The sequence below is a fragment of the Asparagus officinalis genome, chromosome 7, assembly GCF_001876935.1.
Source record: "Asparagus officinalis chromosome 7, Aspof.V1, whole genome shotgun sequence".
NCBI classification, from domain to species: Eukaryota; Viridiplantae; Streptophyta; class Magnoliopsida; order Asparagales; family Asparagaceae; genus Asparagus; species Asparagus officinalis.
Window position 1 is genome coordinate 61,534,082 of NC_033800.1, and position 20,298 is coordinate 61,554,379.

The 20,298-nt window shown below is 40.5% G+C and overlaps 4 protein-coding genes across 4 annotated transcripts in view; 2 read left to right on the forward strand and 2 right to left on the reverse strand.

Annotated features, from left to right (window-relative positions):
* Positions 1-5,041, reverse strand: part of LOC109848115 (ARM REPEAT PROTEIN INTERACTING WITH ABF2) — a 12,082-nt gene extending 7,041 nt beyond the window's left edge. Inside the window, exons 1-12 of the mRNA XM_020417454.1 lie at positions 4,595-5,041; positions 4,369-4,520; positions 3,874-4,046; positions 3,656-3,776; positions 3,494-3,568; positions 2,803-2,897; positions 1,912-1,987; positions 1,677-1,784; positions 911-1,039; positions 710-778; positions 561-620; positions 330-453 (exon numbers count right to left, since the gene is read on the reverse strand). Of these exons, the coding sequence (XP_020273043.1) occupies positions 330-453; positions 561-620; positions 710-778; positions 911-1,039; positions 1,677-1,784; positions 1,912-1,987; positions 2,803-2,897; positions 3,494-3,568; positions 3,656-3,776; positions 3,874-4,046; positions 4,369-4,520; positions 4,595-4,880 (1,468 nt within the window). The 5' untranslated portion in view covers positions 4,881-5,041. The remainder of the gene's footprint in view (positions 1-329; positions 454-560; positions 621-709; positions 779-910; positions 1,040-1,676; positions 1,785-1,911; positions 1,988-2,802; positions 2,898-3,493; positions 3,569-3,655; positions 3,777-3,873; positions 4,047-4,368; positions 4,521-4,594) is intronic.
* On the forward strand, positions 7,147-8,613 carry LOC109849320 (putative nuclease HARBI1). Its single transcript, XM_020419134.1, has one exon. It carries the CDS (start codon positions 7,258-7,260, stop codon positions 8,599-8,601), a length of 1,344 nt encoding a protein of 447 aa, XP_020274723.1. The 5' UTR covers positions 7,147-7,257; the 3' UTR covers positions 8,602-8,613.
* LOC109847234 (leucine-rich repeat receptor-like serine/threonine-protein kinase At2g14510) lies at positions 10,045-18,363 on the forward strand (the record flags this gene model as incomplete). Its single annotated transcript, XM_020416472.1, is given in 9 exon segments — positions 10,045-10,355; positions 10,357-10,614; positions 11,457-11,905; positions 11,987-12,122; positions 12,214-12,285; positions 12,368-12,436; positions 12,531-12,602; positions 17,748-17,819; positions 17,913-18,363. Coding segments are annotated over 9 exon segments (1,467 nt in total), but the record flags the coding sequence as incomplete, so codon positions are not given.
* On the reverse strand, positions 18,792-19,663 carry LOC109849478 (heme-binding-like protein At3g10130, chloroplastic). Its single transcript, XM_020419315.1, has one exon. It carries the CDS (start codon positions 19,531-19,533, stop codon positions 18,943-18,945), a length of 591 nt encoding a protein of 196 aa, XP_020274904.1. The 5' UTR covers positions 19,534-19,663; the 3' UTR covers positions 18,792-18,942.

Here is a 20,298-nt window from a genome sequence, read left to right on the forward strand (position 1 = left end):
TGAATTTTCCACCTTACAAGGGAGAGAATGGGAGTTATCCACCTATTATTCAAGGAAAGAAAATGATAGGAAAATTGACTAAACCTCATAAATAATTTCGCACAAGGTTACTCCAATTTTTAAGGACCAAAAAGGGGTTCTATTTATTTGATCAAGTTAAATAGCCTTTTCTGATAATATTTATCTATAATAAGGAAGCTTTTCTAAGAGAAGAGCTAAAGCATTTGTTCCTTTTTATTTAGTCCCAGGAGATAAAATCTGGCAGGCAAACATGTTCTCTATTACACTAGTAAGAAAGGATCATAAAACGTCCTAGCAAGTAGTGATACCATTATTATCGATGAAAATTGTCTTCTGGTCCTCAGGAGAACACAGGTGAGATAGAGCCAAAGCAACACGTCTTTGTACAGCTTTATCTCCTACTCGCATCATGTAAAGCAAATGCTTTAGAACCTAGAACAAAACAATGCATCTAATGAGAGAAGAATAGGGATGGTCAAAATGTTATACCATTAAAGAGGATTCAAGTGGCAATCTAAATTGAAACAACCAAAACTTACTCTTCCATTAATCTTCTCCTCTAACCGTTTCAATGTCTTGGCTACACAGTCCTTCGTTGCCTATAAGCAAATCATAACAGCTTCAAAAATGTTTGCTGAATGTAGCACTTCAAATTGAAAATGACACCAAAGTTTCAACAAAAAAGTACCTGGACAATGAATTCTCCATCTTGTAACTTCTGAACACCTCCCACCTTGATAAAATCTGAGACGTTATCCTACAAAATAGAAAATGTAAGTTACAAATAGCCTAGTATATTCAATTAACAGTGACTGCCAAAGATTAGCATCTAGATTCTAGACAATCCTCAGAATCTGGAAACATAATTCAGGACCGTCAATAAAGTCACCTCATTATCTGCAATTCCGTAGAGAGCAAATGCTGCATTGTGCTGTAGAGATCCATTCTTTGAGTCAAGAAGTTTTAGTAGAGGCGCCAAACCACCATTATATGCAATACCAGCCTGGTTATGTGAGTCCTAAGGGAAAAAGGAATGTCATGATGGAGAGTTCTCACGAATGACCAGTGGTCTATAAACTCAGCACAGACCGAGAGTAAAAATCAAATCACAGAAAGAAAAAATAGACATAATTATCACACATATTGTTTTATGATATTTGCCTTTAAGGCTAATATTAGGCACTTGGGTTTGCTGTGAGTGTGTGGAGCCATAAACAATCTAAACAGAATGGTCACTGTTGATTACTTAATGAGAATACCTACATAAGAAACTTCATAACTTAGGTACAAATTCACAACAGGTAAATGTGCTAGTTTCTAAGCTAGGATCAGACTACAAACTGCCACTGCAACACAGCTAAATAAGTTGATCAGGGCATGCCAATTCATTTATTCATCAGTTACAAAACAGTTGCTTGATATAGAGTGAGAGGGACTTAGAAGGTTCCAAAACATAAATTCAGTCTTAATGCCTTTTATGATATGTACATCAGGATGAATCATGTGCATCTTCCATTGTGATTCCCCATGATATAGTTTGTTAGGTGGAAACAATTTGTATGTCCATTTCCTTTGAATTTGCAGTACACACTTGTACGACAGCAACAAGATTCCTTTGAGTGTAAATATTATTCATAACAAGATAGATGGCTGACCTGGGCCAATCTTCCAAGAGCAAAAGCAGCCATCTCTTTAAGTTGAATATCTTGAGACTGTAGCATCTCAACTAAAGGCCTGACAGCACCTCTCTGTACAATGTGTACCTGCAGATTACAAAGACTCCAAGTCAGAATTTTAGATGCATACTTATTTTACAAGGAAAAAAAACAGATGCACATTTGCATATAAGCTGACAAAATGCTGAGCATGTGCATATTTGTATAACATCACCTTGCAATCTGAATCAGTTGCAGCAAATTGTCCTAACAATAAAGCAGCTTCTCTCTGGCTCTCCGTACAGCATGAACTGTCAGTACATCATGTCAGGTGAAAAGTTTACCAAGTTTTTGATCTCAAATATGCATATAGGATAATTATGTTACAACATACAGACACTTTATACATGTAGAAGAAAATTATCATTGAAAACTTGTTGGTTTCTTATTAAGAGGTTGAAATTTAATGATGGTGAGTTAGATCACAGAACAATGCCACACAACAGGTTAGGTGATGGTATGTTAGACCACAGAACAATGCTTCATAGCTATGCTTCCACTTCTTGATAGTAGAAGGTAAAGGAGAAACTTTCACCTTCGGGGCAGTGCACTCAATTTCAATAAGAATAGGAAATGAATGCATAGTGTGTTTACCCTTGTCCTTCTGATATTCAAGACTGGTATTTCATAATAGTATACCTACATTTCAGTTTTCAGAGGTAAACATATTAGGAAATGTACTATTAGGTTGAGTATCATCATCACATGATGGCACTATATTAGTTCAAGAGTTTGAAAGAGACTTCCCCGAAAACATTCCTGACCATATAAGATATCAAGATTACAATGCAGATGATCAGAACATTGGCTTACATGATCAAAGAGCTTCCTGAGTATAATTTTTTGAAAAATAGAGCCCTATATCTTCAACAAGATAAAATTTAGCAAAACTAAGGAGGAAAGTAATCACTTTAAATAATCACTTAAGTGGCAGCATAACTAATAAACCTAATCATATTCCTAATACAGGGTAAAGAAAAGGGCTTGTTAATAACCTTACGCTTGCAACATTTCGTGTAAAACACAATGTTATGGAAATAGAGGGTGCATTAGGGCAAAGTAATACCTTAATAAGCCAATAACGGGCTGTAAAGCGCCTGCTGCAAGAACCTCCTTCTTTATGTTTGGGGAGGAATGTACCAAATTTCCAATGACACCCACCTAATAGATTGACAAGATAACACTTAATCATGTGTAGTACAAAGAGACCTTGACACTCATCTGACAGAAGAAAGTTAAAAGTAAAATAAGGCGCACCATCTTCATTGTTTGAAATTGAATTATTCACTACAAACCTACAAACTTAAAAATGTGCATTTTTGTGGTCATGAGACATGATTTTATTCAGGGTTCACGTGTATAATTACTGTTTACCAGTTACAACGTATAACAAGTTTAACTAATTTTCAGAATTTGTGAAGCTTTCGTAGTTTTTGTGGTGAAATGTGTGGAACCAATCTGATAGAGATTAGAGACAAATATTTTAGGTTGATGTGCAATTGTATCCAAATACTTAGCAGTCAGTTACATAACTAATCAATCACTAGTCAACAACAAACGACCATAATTATTCTCTACTCTATGCAATTTCCAAACAATATCACATCATAAAAAAGCGACCAAGATAAGAGTATACACATCGATTGTAGAGAACAAAGCCCATTTAAATCATCGATTATAGCCCCCGTAGACTTTCTCTTGAATGATGGCAAACTTTACAATGTCTACTATGAAAGTACATTAATAAGGGAGCTTACCGCCTCATAGTGGATGGCAGCATCCTCTGACCTAAGCATGAGAATTAGGGTAGGAAGAGCATTACACTCCACTATCTGCAAAAGAAGACAGATGAAAACGGACCGTGAGATAAAGTTCTGTTTACAGATAGTGTAATAAGATTATATTTAGGGATTACTCACTTGGTTCTTGTTTTCATCATTTTTAAATGCCAAGGTCCGCAAGGCACCTGCGGCTGCTCTTTGCACCTTCAGATCAATAAATTCAAGCAATTCAACAAGAGGAGGAATCCCACCTTCAATCCTGAATTTAAAGAAAAAGAAAGAAAAAGATATCATGATCGGAAATAATCGTAAAACAATTTAATTTAGGAGACAAATAAGAGAGCTAACAAGACAACCTGACGTAAGTTTTGATGCTGCTGTTCTCATGAGCAAGGTTGGTTATCGCATCAGCTGCTCTTCTTACTACACTAATAACTGCACGAGAGTTGGAACTTTTCTTATGCCTTTTCAAGAGATCAACAAGAAGAGGCAAGGCACCAGCATCAACTATGAGTTGTTGGTGCTCAGGCTGTTCAACAATCAAATATGAGATCAATTCTTCGAGTGACCCAAGAAAAGCATTCAAAAAAATGAAAAAAAAAGCAGCCAAGCATCAGTTCCACTTCCAGCTGCCTAAGATGACTAAACTGAATAATATAAGTCCTAATTTAACGGGGTATTCATCAATGCACAGGCACATGTGCTATTAGCAATTCAATTCTTCTGAGAAACATAATGGACCAATGTTTAGTGACAATTTTGACGAAAGTATCTAAAGAATATAACTCATTCTAAACCTTTAAATTTATTTTTCAACTCAAAAATCCAAAAGAGGATAGAAGAAGCTATACCTTTACCGCAAGAAGACCTAAAGCAAAGGCACTGCCTTTTTCAACTTCATGTTCGAACGGCCTCTCTCCTCCGGCGATCGCCGGAGGCTCTTTCAGGTGCTTCACGAGTGCCGGCACCGCTCCAGCTTCAACAATCACGTTCACGACTTCCTCTGCGAACAAAATCCCTCGATATACTCATCAAATCGGAGGGGGGGGGCATGATATCTTAAGGAGAATCAATTACCGTTCTTGGCGAGCTCAGCCAGCACGTGAGTCGCACGCTTGGCGGCCAACCGATCAGGCTCCCGCCATGAGAATCTCCTCTGCAGGACCTCAACTTGAGTCTTCACCTCCAGATCTAGGGTCTCGGGCGACAGGTGGTGGAGGATCTCGCCTCTGCTCGGTCTCTCTTCGATATCTATAACCATAGCTGCTGACGACGACGCGTCCTCTTCCAGCTTCCTCTTCTGGCCTTTGCGCTGCTTGTCCATCGCCGATTCCTTCTGCTGATGCTGGTGATCTCCCTCCATCAAGCGCAGCTGGAGATGTGAGAGAGAGAGGGAGAGAGAGAGAGAGGATTTGGGGACACAGCCTGAGATTGGTGAAAGGAAAGGGAAAAAGGGTATTTCGGGAATACAAAAAAGCAGGGATTGAGTGGTGAGTGAGCCAGGGGGGTTTCGGTTTTGGCAATAAAAAGCAGTTTTTGGAGGCTATTTAGAATAACCCGCCACCTGTTTATAGAAATTCGAGACATTTGTGGGAAGCTGGAAAATTCGAATTTCGTTTTTTTGCGCCTTGATGAATTTTGTTGGGCTTTTCGGATAAGTAGCAGGCCATTTTTTGTTACTGGGCCGGGTTTGTCGAATCCGAGCTTCGTAACATATGGGCTTAGACCATCTCCAACGCTGCGGCATTTTGAGGCGAAAAGTGAAAATGCCGCTACGTGGGAGCTCCAATCGAGCGGCATTTGTTGCCGCATTTTGACGGGGATGAACAGCGCGACGCTATATTAACTTCATTAAAATAAAACATAAAATACAAACTAAACATGTGACGTTACTTAAGATGGACAAGCAACTCTCAATAATCTGGTAGATCGGGGCCAGAGTGTCCAATATCAATAAAATAATTGCCAAAATTAAAAGCAGACCCTTGTTCTTGTTGATTTCTTTTTTGTATTATTTTAATCTGTTGAGCTCGAACGTACTCACGCACGTTTGGATCAGCAATGGAATTCAAATCTTTCATTATAATTTTCCATTCATCTCTATCTTTTTTCATGGAGCTCAGCTCTCCTTGAATTGTGTGAAAGCTTTGTACGAGTGGGAATCAATTTTTGAAATCAGGTCAGCTTTACACATTGTCCAACGTATACACAGCTCAGCTCTCCTTGAATTGTGTGAAAGCTTTGTACGAGTGGGAATCAATTTTTGAAATCAGGTCAGCTTTACACATTGTCCAACGTATACACAGCTCAGCTCTCCTTGAATTGTGTGAAAGCTTTGTACGAGTGGGAATCAATTTTTGATATCAGGTCAGCTTTACACATTGTCCAACGTATACACAGCTCAGCTCTCCTTGAATTGTGTGAAAGCTTTGTACGAGTGGGAATCAATTTTTGATATCAGGTCAGCTTTACACATTGTCCAACGTATACACAGCTCAGCTCTCCTTGAATTGTGTGAAAGCTTTGTACGAGTGGGAATCAATTTTTGATATCAGGTCAGCTTTACACATTGTCCAACGTATACACAGCTCAGCTCTCCTTGAATTGTGTGAAAGCTTTGTACGAGTGGGAATCAATTTTTGAAATCAGGTCAGCTTTACACATTGTCCAACGTATACACAGCTCAGCTCTCCTTGAATTGTGTGAAAGCTTTGTACGAGTGGGAATCAATTTTTGAAATCAGGTCAGCTTTACACATTGTCCAACGTATACACAGCTCAGCTCTCCTTGAATTGTGTGAAAGCTTTGTACGAGTGGGAATCAATTTTTGAAATCAGGTCAGCTTTACACATTGTCCAACGTATACACAGCTCAGCTCTCCTTGAATTGTGTGAAAGCTTTGTACGAGTGGGAATCAATTTTTGATATCAGGTCAGCTTTACACATTGTCCAACGTATACACAGCTCAGCTCTCCTTGAATTGTGTGAAAGCTTTGTACGAGTGGGAATCAATTTTTGAAATCAGGTCAGCTTTACACATTGTCCAACGTATACACAGCTCAGCTCTCCTTGAATTGTGTGAAAGCTTTGTACGAGTGGGAATCAATTTTTGAAATCAGGTCAGCTTTACACATTGTCCAACGTATACACAGCTCAGCTCTCCTTGAATTGTGTGAAAGCTTTGTACGAGTGGGAATCAATTTTTGAAATCAGGTCAGCTTTACACATTGTCCAACGTATACACAGCTCAGCTCTCCTTGAATTGTGTGAAAGCTTTGTACGAGTGGGAATCAATTTTTGAAATCAGGTCAGCTTTACACATTGTCCAACGTATACACAGCTCAGCTCTCCTTGAATTGTGTGAAAGCTTTGTACGAGTGGGAATCAATTTTTGAAATCTGTCAGCTTTACACATTGTCCAACGTATACACAGCTCAGCTCTCCTTGAATTGTGTGAAAGCTTTGTACGAGTGGGAATCAATTTTTAAAATCAGGTCAGCTTTACACATTATCCAACGTATACAGCTAAAAGCAAATTTGAATTTTATGACAAATTGATAACAGCTGGAAAGCATTTCCTAAAACCAGCTCAACTTTACACATTGTTCAATGTATACAACTAAGCAAAGTTTTATAAATAGCATACTAGATTAGGTACATCCACACAATTACTCGTTGTTGTGTTAAAATTATTATTCTCCATTTCTGCATACTTCAGTCATTCTTTTCTTACTTCAAAAATGAATTTCGATGTTGGAGGTCCATCATACTTATCATCATCTTCATCTTCGGATGATGATAATTTTCTGTCCAATATCATTGCAGAGATTGATGAAACCGAAGAAGTAATTTGTGAGTACATCAACAACAACATGATCCTCGTTAACAATTTACGTCAACACAACTACCAACCGATCCATGGTGGCTCGATTCCCGGTCATGCAGTGATCAACCGCGATCGAGAAAATGCGCATCAGAATTTGGTCATAGATTACTTTGCCGATAATCCACGTTTTGGAGAAGATATGTTTCGTCGTCGATATCGGATGTCAAGAAGTTTGTTCCTTCGTATTGTTGATGCAGTGAAAGATCATGACTATTACTTCCAACAACGAAGTGATGGACTTGGTAGAATGGGATTATCACCGTTACAGAAAGTAACAGCTGTTTTTCGCATGTTGGCATACGGTCTACCAGCTGATGCTACGGACGAATACGTTAAAATAGGTGAGTCAACAGCAATTGAAAGTATGACAAAATTTTGTCGTGCTATGGTGGAAATATTCGCAGAGCGGTATCTACGAACACCTAACGCTAACGATATTGCTAGGCTACTCTATATTGGAAAAAAACGTGGTTTTCCAGGAATGTTAGGAAGTCTTGATTGTATGCATTGGAAATGGAAAAATTGTCCAACAGCATGGTCTGGGCAATACACAGGACGTAGTGGGTCACCAACTATTATCCTCGAAGCTGTGGCAGATTATGATCTTTGGATATGGCACGCATATTTTGGTATGCCAGGCACCAATAATGATATCAATGTGCTGGAGTCATCTAATCTTTTCTCTAACCTAGCTCAAGGTATTGCTCCTCCCGCTCACTATGTTATTCAAGGAAAAGAGTATAATATGGGTTATTATTTAGCTGATGGTATATATCCGAAATGGGCTACTATTGTACAAACAATCCAACAGCCACAAGGTAGGAAGAAAAAATATTTTGCCATGAAACAGGAAGCATGTAGAAAAGATGTAGAACGTGCGTTCGGAGTTCTCCAATCACGATTTGCAATCGTGGCAGGATCAGCACGTTTTTGGAAAAAACATGTATTACATGACATAATGACTGCATGCATTATTATGCATAATATGATAATCGAGGATGAACGTGATCTTTATGCACCAATTCAAGAAGTGAGGGAAGCACCAACACCAGAAGTTGATATGGTAGCAGATGAAACTACAAGATTTACTCAATTTATTGCACGTTACGGAAAAATCAAGGATAAAGATGCCCATATTGCGCTTCGTAATGCATTGATAGATCATCTATGGGAGGAATACACTAATTCAGATAGTTAAGAGCATACTAAATTTGTAATTTTTACGTTGTTGTTAATGTTTAATTATGTTCTTACATTTTATTTTCTGTTGTGTTCTTGAATGTAATATTTTGGCAATATTAATAATAGGTATATAATATTTTATTGTTTTATTAGTTTAATTTTTTAAATAATAAATCATTTTGTTTGGAAAATATGTGAAAAAATAAAATTTGATATGTGAGGTTAATTGTTGAAATAGTTAAAAATATAGGGGATAAAAAATAATCATATAAAAGTAGATAAAAAGAAAGATACTGAGAATATTCCTTTTTGGTGCAAAAAATGGTGCAATGGGTTGGAGATGAATTACTGTTAGATGTGACTTTTGCACCATTTTGGTGCAAAATTTGCACCATTTTGAGACAAAGGGTTGGAGATGCCCTTAGGAGCTTCGTAAACAAAATGCAATTGCGTGACAGCCAGGCTCAAATAAACCCTCTCTGGTTAGCCGGCAAATTGACAAGGCTATAGACGACACTTAAATACCCTATAGTTTTCCCCATTTTGCACTTATATACCCACTTGTTTCTAAAAGAAGAGAATTATCCCCCCAGTTTTTTTCCCCATGAATATTTATAAGCTAGTTTGGCAACATTTTGACTCTTAATTTTTTTTTTATTTACTATTAAAATTATGGTAATTCTATTTCAAGATATAATTGGAGTAGTTTTAAATTTTGATTAGGGTATGTTTAACAACAAATTCATCAAGCAATAAGTATTAAATTGCTATAAAATTGGTTTATAAGTGCCAGGGTCGTGTCGGAAAAAAGTTGGAGGAAAATTCATCAAACAAGGGTCATTAAGAGCAAGCCAATCATTAAAGCACACATCACTTTCCCACACAAATTTTTTTAGGAAAATGATAGGGGCACACCCCCAACCACACCCTCTCTCTCATTTGCTCTAGTACATCCGGCCTCACATGGGATTTTAAATTTTAAAATCTCATGTGAGACTCGGTATACTGTAGCAAATAAGAAAGAAGGTGTAGTTAGTATTGTGGCGGGAGAGTTGGGGATGTGTCCCTAGTGCCACTTTTTTAATGTAATAATAATAATAATAAAAAACTCCCTCGCTCTTCGTCATGCTTCACTCTCAGCCCGCTCCCGGTAGTATTTCATTCCCTTCCAAGCGGTGAAAGTCGAATCAAATAATACGTATATCCCTCCTTTCTTTGTTTATTATTTTCCCCTTATTGACATCTTCTCCTCTTTAATTTCTTCCCGACTCCATTTCAAAAGATTTCCCAACCGCAACACCACCGTCTACCTGCTCGCCCTCTCTCTTTTGAATTGGCAACCCCCCATTCACTTCTCAATTTAGCTCGATCGCCGTCGGATTCCAATGCCTCCCCCTTCCTCCTTCCTCCTGTTGCTATCTCTGTCCCTCCTCGTCGCCACCGAAGCCCTCTCTGACCCCCCCAGAGGCCTCCTCTTGAACTGCGGGTCCAACTCCGCCCTCGAATTCAACAACCTGACCTACATCCCCGACCACCCTTTCGTCTCCGTCGGCGTCCCTGGATCCTCCGCCTCCGCCGCCGCCGGCAGCCTCCTCCCCCTCCTCTCCACCCTCCGGTCCTTCCCCTTCGACCCCCGCGATCCAAAACCCTAAAGTCCTGCTACTCCATCCCCACCTTCCGCGGGCCCGCTACCTCGTCCGCACACCTACTTCTACCACGGCGGCGGCGGCGCCGTCCTGCGGCGCCGCCGTGGTTCGACCAGATCGTGACGGACCTTCTGGACGGTGTGTAATACGACGAGGGACTATGTGAGCGGGATGGCTTCGAGCTATGAGGGGGTGTTCTTGGCTAGGGGGAAGATTATGAGCGTTTGTGTTGCTGGGAATTACTATACCGAGTCCGACCCGTTCATTAATGCGCTGGAGATGATTATATTGGAGGACTCGGTGTATAATTCGACTGATTTTACTAAGAATGCTCTGGGCCTCGTGGCGAGGAGTAGATTCGGACACGACGGGCCAATTACAAGGTACTGATGACAAGAAATCTTCCTCCCTTTTCGCTGACTGTTTGAGCGGAACGCACATAGTAATATCTAGAGAGGATTAGCAACTGAAAACTATCCTAGATTCCTAGTGATCTCTCGCTTGCTAAGTTTTAGTCATGCCAGCAGCCCTTGACTATCTAATCAAGAAGAAGAAATTTAACCTCAAGTCTCATCATGTGCAGCTCGGCCTCTACTAGTTGGTTTAGCCCATATCTTGTTGCATTGATTGGCTTGCTTGAAATACGTTGTGGTGTAATCGATATGGATCATTACCATACTTCAAACCTCAATACGTATATTGTTGTCTAGGATCTACCAGGACATCTTGGTAGTTGAATTGCTAATTTCTAAACACCCGTATTTTTCTTCAAGCAATCGGCTTATAGCATGTGTGCGCGGCTTGCGGATTTTGTCTGTCAAACTGGCGGTGTCCATAATAAGCTCGTCAGTTACACAGTTCTCCCCAGGTTTATATACCAACTGTCAAACTTGAAACTAGCTCCCATATTCCTATGGTTTTCAACCTATGTGCCTATTGCCGGAGCCATGCTGCTCTATCTAACTTGTACAAAGGTACGTTCCGGTTACTGGGAAAATTTTCAGTTTCAGAATTCTGTATGCCATTGTTTCCTTAATTAGTTTCATCTATTTCAACTCCGTTTAGCTATCCATTAATGTGGTCGTTGTTAAATGCAAAGATGCCATCCATCAAGGTCCTTTACCTTTTAAATATGTTGGACTTTGTTGTGACTTTTAAGCATCTGTAACCTTTTGCCTTGTATATTTGTATCTGATGGAATGCTTTCACATTTCTGGAGAAATAGGTACCCAGATGACAGATTCAATAGATATTGGCAACCATTTATTGGCGATGCTCGGGCAACAAGTGGAACTAAAGACATTTCAGCTGCAGGTTTTTGGAACCTCCCACCAACAAATGTTTTTAGTACTGCCCTGACAACTGAACAAGATGGTCCCATGGAATTGCAATGGCCTCCACTGTTTCTTCCAGACTCTAGCTACTACATTGCTCTTTACTTTGCAGATCAATCATTTCAGGCCACCAGAGCACTCGATATCTTTATAAATGACTATAGTTTCTACGATAATTTGAAGGTTACATCTTCTGGGCTTGCTGTCTTTGCGACCCAATGGAATCTTTCTGGTCTTACAAAGATTACTCTCTCTCCTTTATCTTCTATGCCTCCTATAATCAACGCAGGGGAGATTTTTGGTGTTATTCCTCTTGGAGGAATAACTCTTACACGTGATGGTACGTCTGTCTGCCTACGTATTGTGTACACCAGAGTTGAATTGCATTTATTGACAATATTCTTTTCATTTATCTCCATAGTAATTGCGTTAGATAGAATAAAGAAAAGCATTCAAAACCCACCAGTTGATTGGAATGGGGATCCTTGTTTGCCTCACGGATACACATGGTCTGGAATTACATGCTCTGGTGGGTCACGTATCCGTGTGATCTCTCTGTGAGTTAAACTTCATATCTGACTTTGTTTTATTTTGATTTTTTTTCTGTTTGTCGCCATTATATGTATATTGGTTTTTCTCTTATTCCAGGAATCTGTCTGGCATGGGTCTGTTGGGATCTCTCTCACCTAATATTGCAAATCTGACAGCCCTAACTGCTCTGTAAGTTTCTGAACTGCGTTATTGTAGAAACATTAGCGACTTCAAGAACAATAACTCTAGCTGAGAACCTTTTCATGCGCAGCTCCTTTGCAAATAATAACTTCTCAGGACCTATTCCAGAGCTCGGCCGATTACAAATGCTTGAGAAGCTGTAAGCAATACTTTTAATTTAATTAGATAAATAATTAATTTGTTTTCATCACTTTTGCGGCCGTTGACTTGAAAAATGCCATCTCCATTTGCAGGCATTTGCAGAATAATCAGTTGACTGGAGGCATTCCACAATCGCTTGGAAATATCAAGAGTCTACACGAGCTGTAAGTTGTTATTATATGTTTTTTACCACCATAAACATGATGCCTTTTACACTTCCTCTCATAACTAGAGGTTCACCATATGCACGAGTTACTATTCCATAATACTTGAATTGCTTAGAATCATATTTCTTTCAATCTTCCCAGTTTTTCTCCTGACGAGCTTTTGTGAACTTCTTTATTTCTTACAGTCTTTAGGATATCCTAGTGTCTACAGTGCAGATATCCTGCCACATTCCTGGAAGCTATAAATTTCTGTGAAATTTGGCTCATTTTTTATTATTATAGAACATACCCTTTTCCTGTATTGCCATGGAAACAAGCAACACAATTCTTTAACCTTACACACATAATAACCAGTGATATGTTACTTATTATCATATATTTCATTAGTTGCACCGGTATATGTTGTGCGCGGCGCGGAAGCGGGACAACCAAACGGGCGTTCTTCGAGAACCAAATCAAACAAACGTCGAGATAAAGGCCAAACAAATCAACACAACGACACAAATCCGAACACAATAGTTTTACGTGGTTTGGACAACTGCCTACGTCCACGGGGCAAGAAGGGGATTGGGTTTTCACTAATAGAGAAGAAGAGTACAAACTGAGATTACAAAACGCTCAAACCAATCAATTAATCTCACCAACAAATCTCTTAATCTCTCCAAATAAACCTTCAAACAATTGCTAAGAAAAACTCTCATTTTTCTGCGCTCCAAATATCTCCAAACCAATCTCCAATCCAAGCTAAAGAAACCCTAATTCGTATGTTGGTATTTATAGCAAACACCAAATCCAAACTGAACAGGAAACTCAAACTGGGCCCTGACCCGATTGGCGGTTCACAGTTGATCGCCCAAAGCTCGCGGTCGACCGCGTTCCAGCGACAGAGACCAAAAAGTCCTACAGGGTCTCGCGGTCGATCGCGACGGTCTACCGCGCTAAGTCCAGGCACAAACCCTGGATCCGTGCACGATCGCGGTCGACCGGTCTTGCGCCGCGGTCTACCGCGCAGCACCCAAACAGACTTCTGCGCTATCCAAAACCTGTTGTGATCAAATCTCTTGCCGATTCTATAATTCTCCACATTGACGAAGTTTCTTTCAAAAATTGAGCTGACACCGACCAAACCAAATGCCTCACTTGTTGCGTCCCGTACGAAGTTGTAGGCTGTCTAAAAATCACAATAGATAGTTGATCCCCCATCAAACACCGATGATGGAAGTTACAATCTGACGACTTCCAGAAGGCTACAATTTGAGGACTTTCACTTAGAAGGCTACAATTTGACGACCTTCACGACAACTAATGAAAGCCCCAATGCAACAGCCTTCACAATCAACATCGGGAGTTACAATCTGATGACTCTCGTATTTTCAAGGAGCCAAGACGAAGATTACAAGAGGACGATCTGTGCAAAGCTCTAGCAAAAGAGACTACAAATTGACGGTCTCTTCATATTAGAATGCAGATATCTCTCAAACCGTAAGGAATTTGGCAAAACGGAGGAAGCGAACCGAAGCCTTTGGCACGGTTCGGATGGCCCCGTCTCGTCGAGATAGCCGATTTTCATATATAATTCGTCCAATTCCGACTTACGGTTTCAGCCTAAAACGTCCCAACTGTGCGTTTTCAGGCGAACTGTGCGTTTTCAGGCGAACTGTGCGTTTTTAGGCCAACTGTTCGTTTTCAGGCCAACTGTGCGTTTACAGGCCCAACTGTGCGTTTACAGGCCCAACTGTGCGTTTACAGGCGCCAACTGTGCGTTTTCAGGCCAACTGTGCGTTTACAGGCCCAACTGTGCGTTTTCAAGTCCAGAAACACACAGTTCGGGCCCAGAACGCTGTTTTCAGCGTTTTGACTCGTTCAAAACACTAACAGTACGGTTTCAAAACCGTCTTCCCCACGATGTAGGGAGCTGTTTAAGAGGGGGCAGTTACACCCCACTCAGCCCATTGAGGAGCTAATTAAGGGGGGAGTTACCACCCCTAAATCCCATATAAATAGTGGGAAACTCAACTGAGTTCGGGCTGGGCTCGGAGATCCTTTTCTTTGGGGAGAGAAGGCTTTTGGCTTTTTGGCTCTCGGCTTGAATTGTTGGAGTTTTGGGAGACCAGCAACAGGAACTTCTTCCTTGGCTTATTAACCGAACTTTCGATTCAAATCAACTCTTTTTCAAGAGTTAAAACTCGTTCAGAGTTATCAACTCGATCAGAGTTCAAAACTTGCTCTGCAAGTTCTTCTAAAACTCGTCAGAGTTATCAACTCGATCAGAGTTCAAAACTTGCTCTGCAAGTTCTCCTAAAACTCGTTCAGAGTTATCAACTCGTTAAGAGTTATTTTCAAACTTGCCACGCAAGTTCTCCACAGCGTCAAATCGTGAGGAGAAAATCACGTTCCAGTGAACCAAGACGTTCGGATCGTCAACGAGAAGCAAACTCTCAAATCGTGAGGAGAAAATCACGTTCCAGTGAACCAAGACGTTCGGATCGTCAACGAGAAGCAAACTCCACACAAGCATTCGAGGGAGGCATCTCATCGCCACCGTGAAGAACCCAGAATTAAACAAAGAGGAGAATCAAATTCATTCCTCTTTTGTAATCGGAATCCAAATTGTAATTGATTTTGAGAGGAATACAAGTCAAATTTTTCTTTTATTATTTCTTTTACTGCAAATTTCCAACAAACAGAAGTGAAACGATTCACGACAACAGACTCAATCCATAACAAGTCAAGACCCAAATGAGAGTGCGAACACTCACCCACACGTCGGTATCTACTCATCAAATCGGCTGCATCAAAACTGACTGCCTACGTATCCTCTTGCCTAAGGAATCAAACATTCACGTAGTTCACTCAAACGGCCTCCAAAGACCCTCAAACAAATAGAAAAGTCTGCAACTCTTCATCAATATCATCTGCATCCAAATCCAAATGATCATCAATCTGTGTCACCTCAGCTAAAATCCCAAACGATGCAGTATGATCTGAAGTATGTGGAGTAAACTCCACCCAACATGGAGTAACATCACCCTCCACCTGCTACGATATCTAACTGATCTGATCAACACTCTTCACCTGCCGAGAGTCCAATATGACATACCTGCTTAGAACGAAATCAGAAGCTCCCAACCGATAATCAAATAAGCCTCTGAATCCCAAACGCGTAATCAGATCAAATCTCACATCCTCGATGTGATCAAATATTGGGTAACCAAATATCCGACGCCAACCAAATTCTGAAGTAGCTCCACCCGATCCAAAATCTCCAAACGCAGCAGTCGGTAACCTATGCATAAGATGACCCAAACATGTCGAAGCCCGAATACTAAATCAAATGTTCGACAACCAACGCCGATCCCCCTCTAGAAAGGAACAACCAATCAAAAATATCATCTTATCTCGTCGCCACAATGTTTCCTCTCCAATGAAGTGTCTCAAACTGCCATGAGCTCGGCACAAATGCAGAAATAAGTCCCTCTTGTATCTCCCGCTAAAATCAGAATGAAGTACCTTCACCTTCTGCCAATACACTTCTTCAACTGTTGTTGACTATTAGGACTTCAAAACCAACGGGACTTTGTTGCAACCCACAATTACCTAGTATAATCCCCAACATAGGAAACCAAAATATCAATTTACCTTCCAATGATGCCTCCTAAATGCCTGAATGAACACCAAATAAAAGACCCCTCAATCATCAAATAGAAGTGCCAAACTCCACCTCGGTCTCCTTGCTCATACCAACGTGCTCAAAGGACTTCAATATGCAGGTCGATGGCACTTCTTAATAATCCAATGTACCGTATCAATAAACAAATAACTCAGCCTGAAATCCTTCTATCTCGGCCAACTATCTCAAAACACCAACAAATGAAGAATAGATCCAAACTGATAAAGGAGAGAATTTTACCTCCAATTGAAACCCTAATAAGAGTCTCCAAACGATCTCACCCCGCACGACGGCAACGAGATCCACAAATAGGAAAAATCCCACCTTTATCTCCAAACAAAGCCCTCGAAGAGCCTCCAAAGCGATCTACTCCTCCAAATAGCCCAAGCGCCAACAAACCAATGCGGAACAAACGAAGAATAGATCCAAACTGAAAAAGATAGAGTTTTTACCAAAAAAATCTCACCTTTCTCACCAAACGAAGTCCTAGCCGAACTTTCAAATTGATCTACTCCTCCAACCAAGACAAAACCTTAGATCTGAAATCTGGAACTCTGATACCAATTGTTATGCGCGGCGCGAAAGCGGGACAACCAAACGGGCGTGCTTCAAGAACCAAATCAAACAAACGTCGAGATAAAAGCCAAACAAATCAAAACAACGACACAAATCTAAACACAATAGTTTTACGTGGTTCGGCAAATTACCTACGTTCACGGGGCAAGAAGGGGATTGAGTTTTCACTAATAGAGAAGAAGAGTACAATCTGAGATTACAAAACGCTCAAACCAATCAACTAATCTCACCAACAAATCTCTTAATCTCTCCAAATAAACCCCCAAACAATTGCTCAGAAAAACTCTCCTTTTTCTGCGCTCCCGGTCGACCGGCCTTGCGCCGCGGTCGACCGGCCTTGCGCCGCGGTCGACCGGCCTTGCGCCGCGGTCGACCGCGCAGCACCCAAACAGACTCCTGCGCTATCCAAAACCTGTTCTGATCAAATCTCTTGCCAATTCTACAGTATACCTATCGGATTCAAATACAGTATCTAAAGTTAAAGTGAAACCGTTGTTTCATGGACTTATCGTCCAAGTGTTTTCCAAAAGTTGTTATTTTTTTTACTTCTCGTTAGTATCTTCAATCTTATGAACAACCATATAATAAGCTTTCTCTCTCTCTCTCTCACAAAAGAAAGGAGTGCTAATAAGCATGTTCCTCTCTCTCTCTCTCTCAAAAGAAAGGAGTGCTAATAAGCATGTTCCTGGGAAACAATTGGCAGTCAACTTTATCGTAATATAATAGTACTTGATTAGAGATATTTTTGTCCAACTTTTTCATATGTATGGTTGTTCTTGTGAATTTGTAATCGGTTTATGTTGTTACATATGTTATAGGGGCTTAATTCATCAATGCCAATATTTTGACTTACGCACTAATTTTGAATCCGCTGTGTTTTCTGTTCTACATTCCAGTTTCCTGGAGAACAATAATCTTATTGGCAAAATTCCCACAAACTTGTCAGGAAAATCTGGACTAACCCTCAGGTGAGAGGAAACACTCAATATCCTCACTTGTTTTTCCTTTTATTAGTTCTTTTCTGTTACTTGACTTCAATGTTTTCTTGCTGAGCTTGGTAGGCTGTTACCTGGGAATAACTTTTCTTAGTCGTCTCCAGTCTTTGTTGGTTAGTTTCATTTCTTCCTCGATGGTGAAGAGCACCATCTGGTTACTATCTTCTCGACTTTGGCTTTATATGTTAGCTGAAGTGCACTCAATAGAAGGATTATCATCTTTCACTCGCTGGATAATTATTGAGATGTTAAGCAAGACTTGCAGATAAAAGCGGCTTACATAAAATAGCTCTGGAATATATAGGTATCATGTTAAGTTTATTGTTTAGGCAGGAGCTATAATTGCTCTTAGCATCATAAGAAAGAATAAAATCTCTCCTATATTCAAATTGTATAAATAGACTCGATCAGAGCTTGGAGGTCAAACTGCATATTGTGTTTGAAAATAGATGTCTGTTGTACAAATGTTTTGGTAAATGTACACATTTTCATGAATCAATATAGTTTCCTTTTTGCAGATCCATTACACTTCACCTTTAACTGTTCCACCTCCAGAGTTAATCACTTTCTCAAATATGTTGCTTGAAGATTCCAAATTTGACCCAACTCAAAACTGGTGACAGAAGGAAAATATAAGTGGGTAATTTTATGTATTTCTTTTTTGGAGAGGTGGTATTTACTGTACGCACAAGATGTCAATAGCATAAAACTGTAATCTTGAACCTATGGTGGACATTGGTACTAGAGCAACTTCCAATTATTAAAAGCAGCTTTTACAAAAATGACACCAATGCGTGTTAAGAGTCCCAAATACCAGTGCGCGTGAGTCTAGATTTCGATCCATAAACAGGAGCTGAACTTGCGGAGGATGTTAGAGACTATATACGATAGCGCACAAAGGCGTAAATCCAATACGGGGATATCAGAGAATTGTAGAGAGTGAAATAGCATTAGAAGTAACCTGTACTCATTTTCGTTAGTTTTCCTTTCACGTAAGCACACAACAAATATCAAAAACTACATCAACTCAACACAACCTCGCTTCGTTAAGTAAATAATAATAATAATAAAAATAATCACAGAGCACGCTCATCACTCACTCAACAGGAACCATAATCTCATTAGTCCTAAGCGGAGGCAGAGTCCATGGCGGATTGTACCTCGCCAGCAAAAACTCGCCCACAACCTTGAACCCATCCCTCTCCAAACTCGTCTTCAACCTCTCCGCCCTCTCCTTCACCTCTCCCTCCGCGGCTCTCCCGCTAAACCGCGCCACCCCGTACTTCCTCTCCCCCTCCTCCTTTATAACAACCCTCTCATCCCTCGGCCTCGGCGCCTCCTCCGCCTTCCTGTACTTCGCCGGAAGCAAAAACCGCATCGTCGTCGTCCCTCCACCGCTCGTCATCACCGGAGCGGTCATGGCGATCTTCTCGCTCTCGCTGGTGATGACCGGAGCGGTCATGGCGATCTTTTCGGCGGGCTTGGAGTTCTGGGCCTCGCCGAGGGCGCCGATGTAGTTGGCGAGGATGACGAATCCGCCGTCGCGGTTGTTGTTGAGCTGGGCCGGGTCGTAGGTCACTTGGGCCGCGACGCAGGGAGGGTACTTTCGGATCTCGTAGTCCGGGGATTTGTGGAGGAGCTCGTAGTTTGGGGTTTCCACGGTGATCTTGCCCAAGATTAGGCCCATGCCTTGAGGTCGTTAATTAATTAGAATCTGGTGGGAATTGATTAGAGAGAGAGAGAGGAAGATGAGAGTAATTAATATATATGTAATTTGATGGTTTCGGCAGTTGCTTGGTGACCAAGTTTGTTGTCTGTGGTGCGAATTGGAGGATCGTGGATAATCTTGGGTCCATATATAAAAAACAAGAGAGGATTATAATTATCAGAAGTGCAGTGAGGGGGCAAAAACAAACAAATAAAAAAGGATTAATTACGTCCGAGCATCGTGTGGTATGACGTAATTGCACGGGACACTCTAGGGTCAGTGTATCTACACGGATCACCCTAGATTATTACCGAGATTCACACGGATAACTTTAGTGAAAACAATCTTTATTACAGTAATCTTAGAGTTGTTTGTGGAAAATTTCCTCAATGATCCAAAATATGGGACCAACAGGAGGACAAGTGAGTTCCCCCCTATTGTATAATGAGTTGGTCATCATTATTATGTAATAAGAGAGGGACAACTCACATGTGCCATTGTTGGTCCCATATTTTTTTGGGTCCCTGTAAGCTCTATAAATTTAGAGGTGTGTATGCAATTACACGATACAACATGTAATTAATCCAAAGTGAGGACAAGAATCTCTGAGCTCCTCTACTTGTTCAGTGAATAACGGGATGAAACTAGGACAAATTTTCAAAACAACCTTGTTTACAATAATAATCGCAAAAAAAATACCCATTTCCAACTTATTTTCAGAAACCGATCTGGTTTCAGCCTCAG

Excerpts from the sequence above, each read along its gene's own strand:
- LOC109849320 (XM_020419134.1), top strand. The coding sequence starts at position 7,258 with ATGAATTTCGATGTTGGAGGTCCATCATACTTATCATCATCTTCATCT.
- LOC109849478 (XM_020419315.1), bottom strand. The coding sequence starts at position 19,533 with ATGGGCCTAATCTTGGGCAAGATCACCGTGGAAACCCCAAACTACGAG.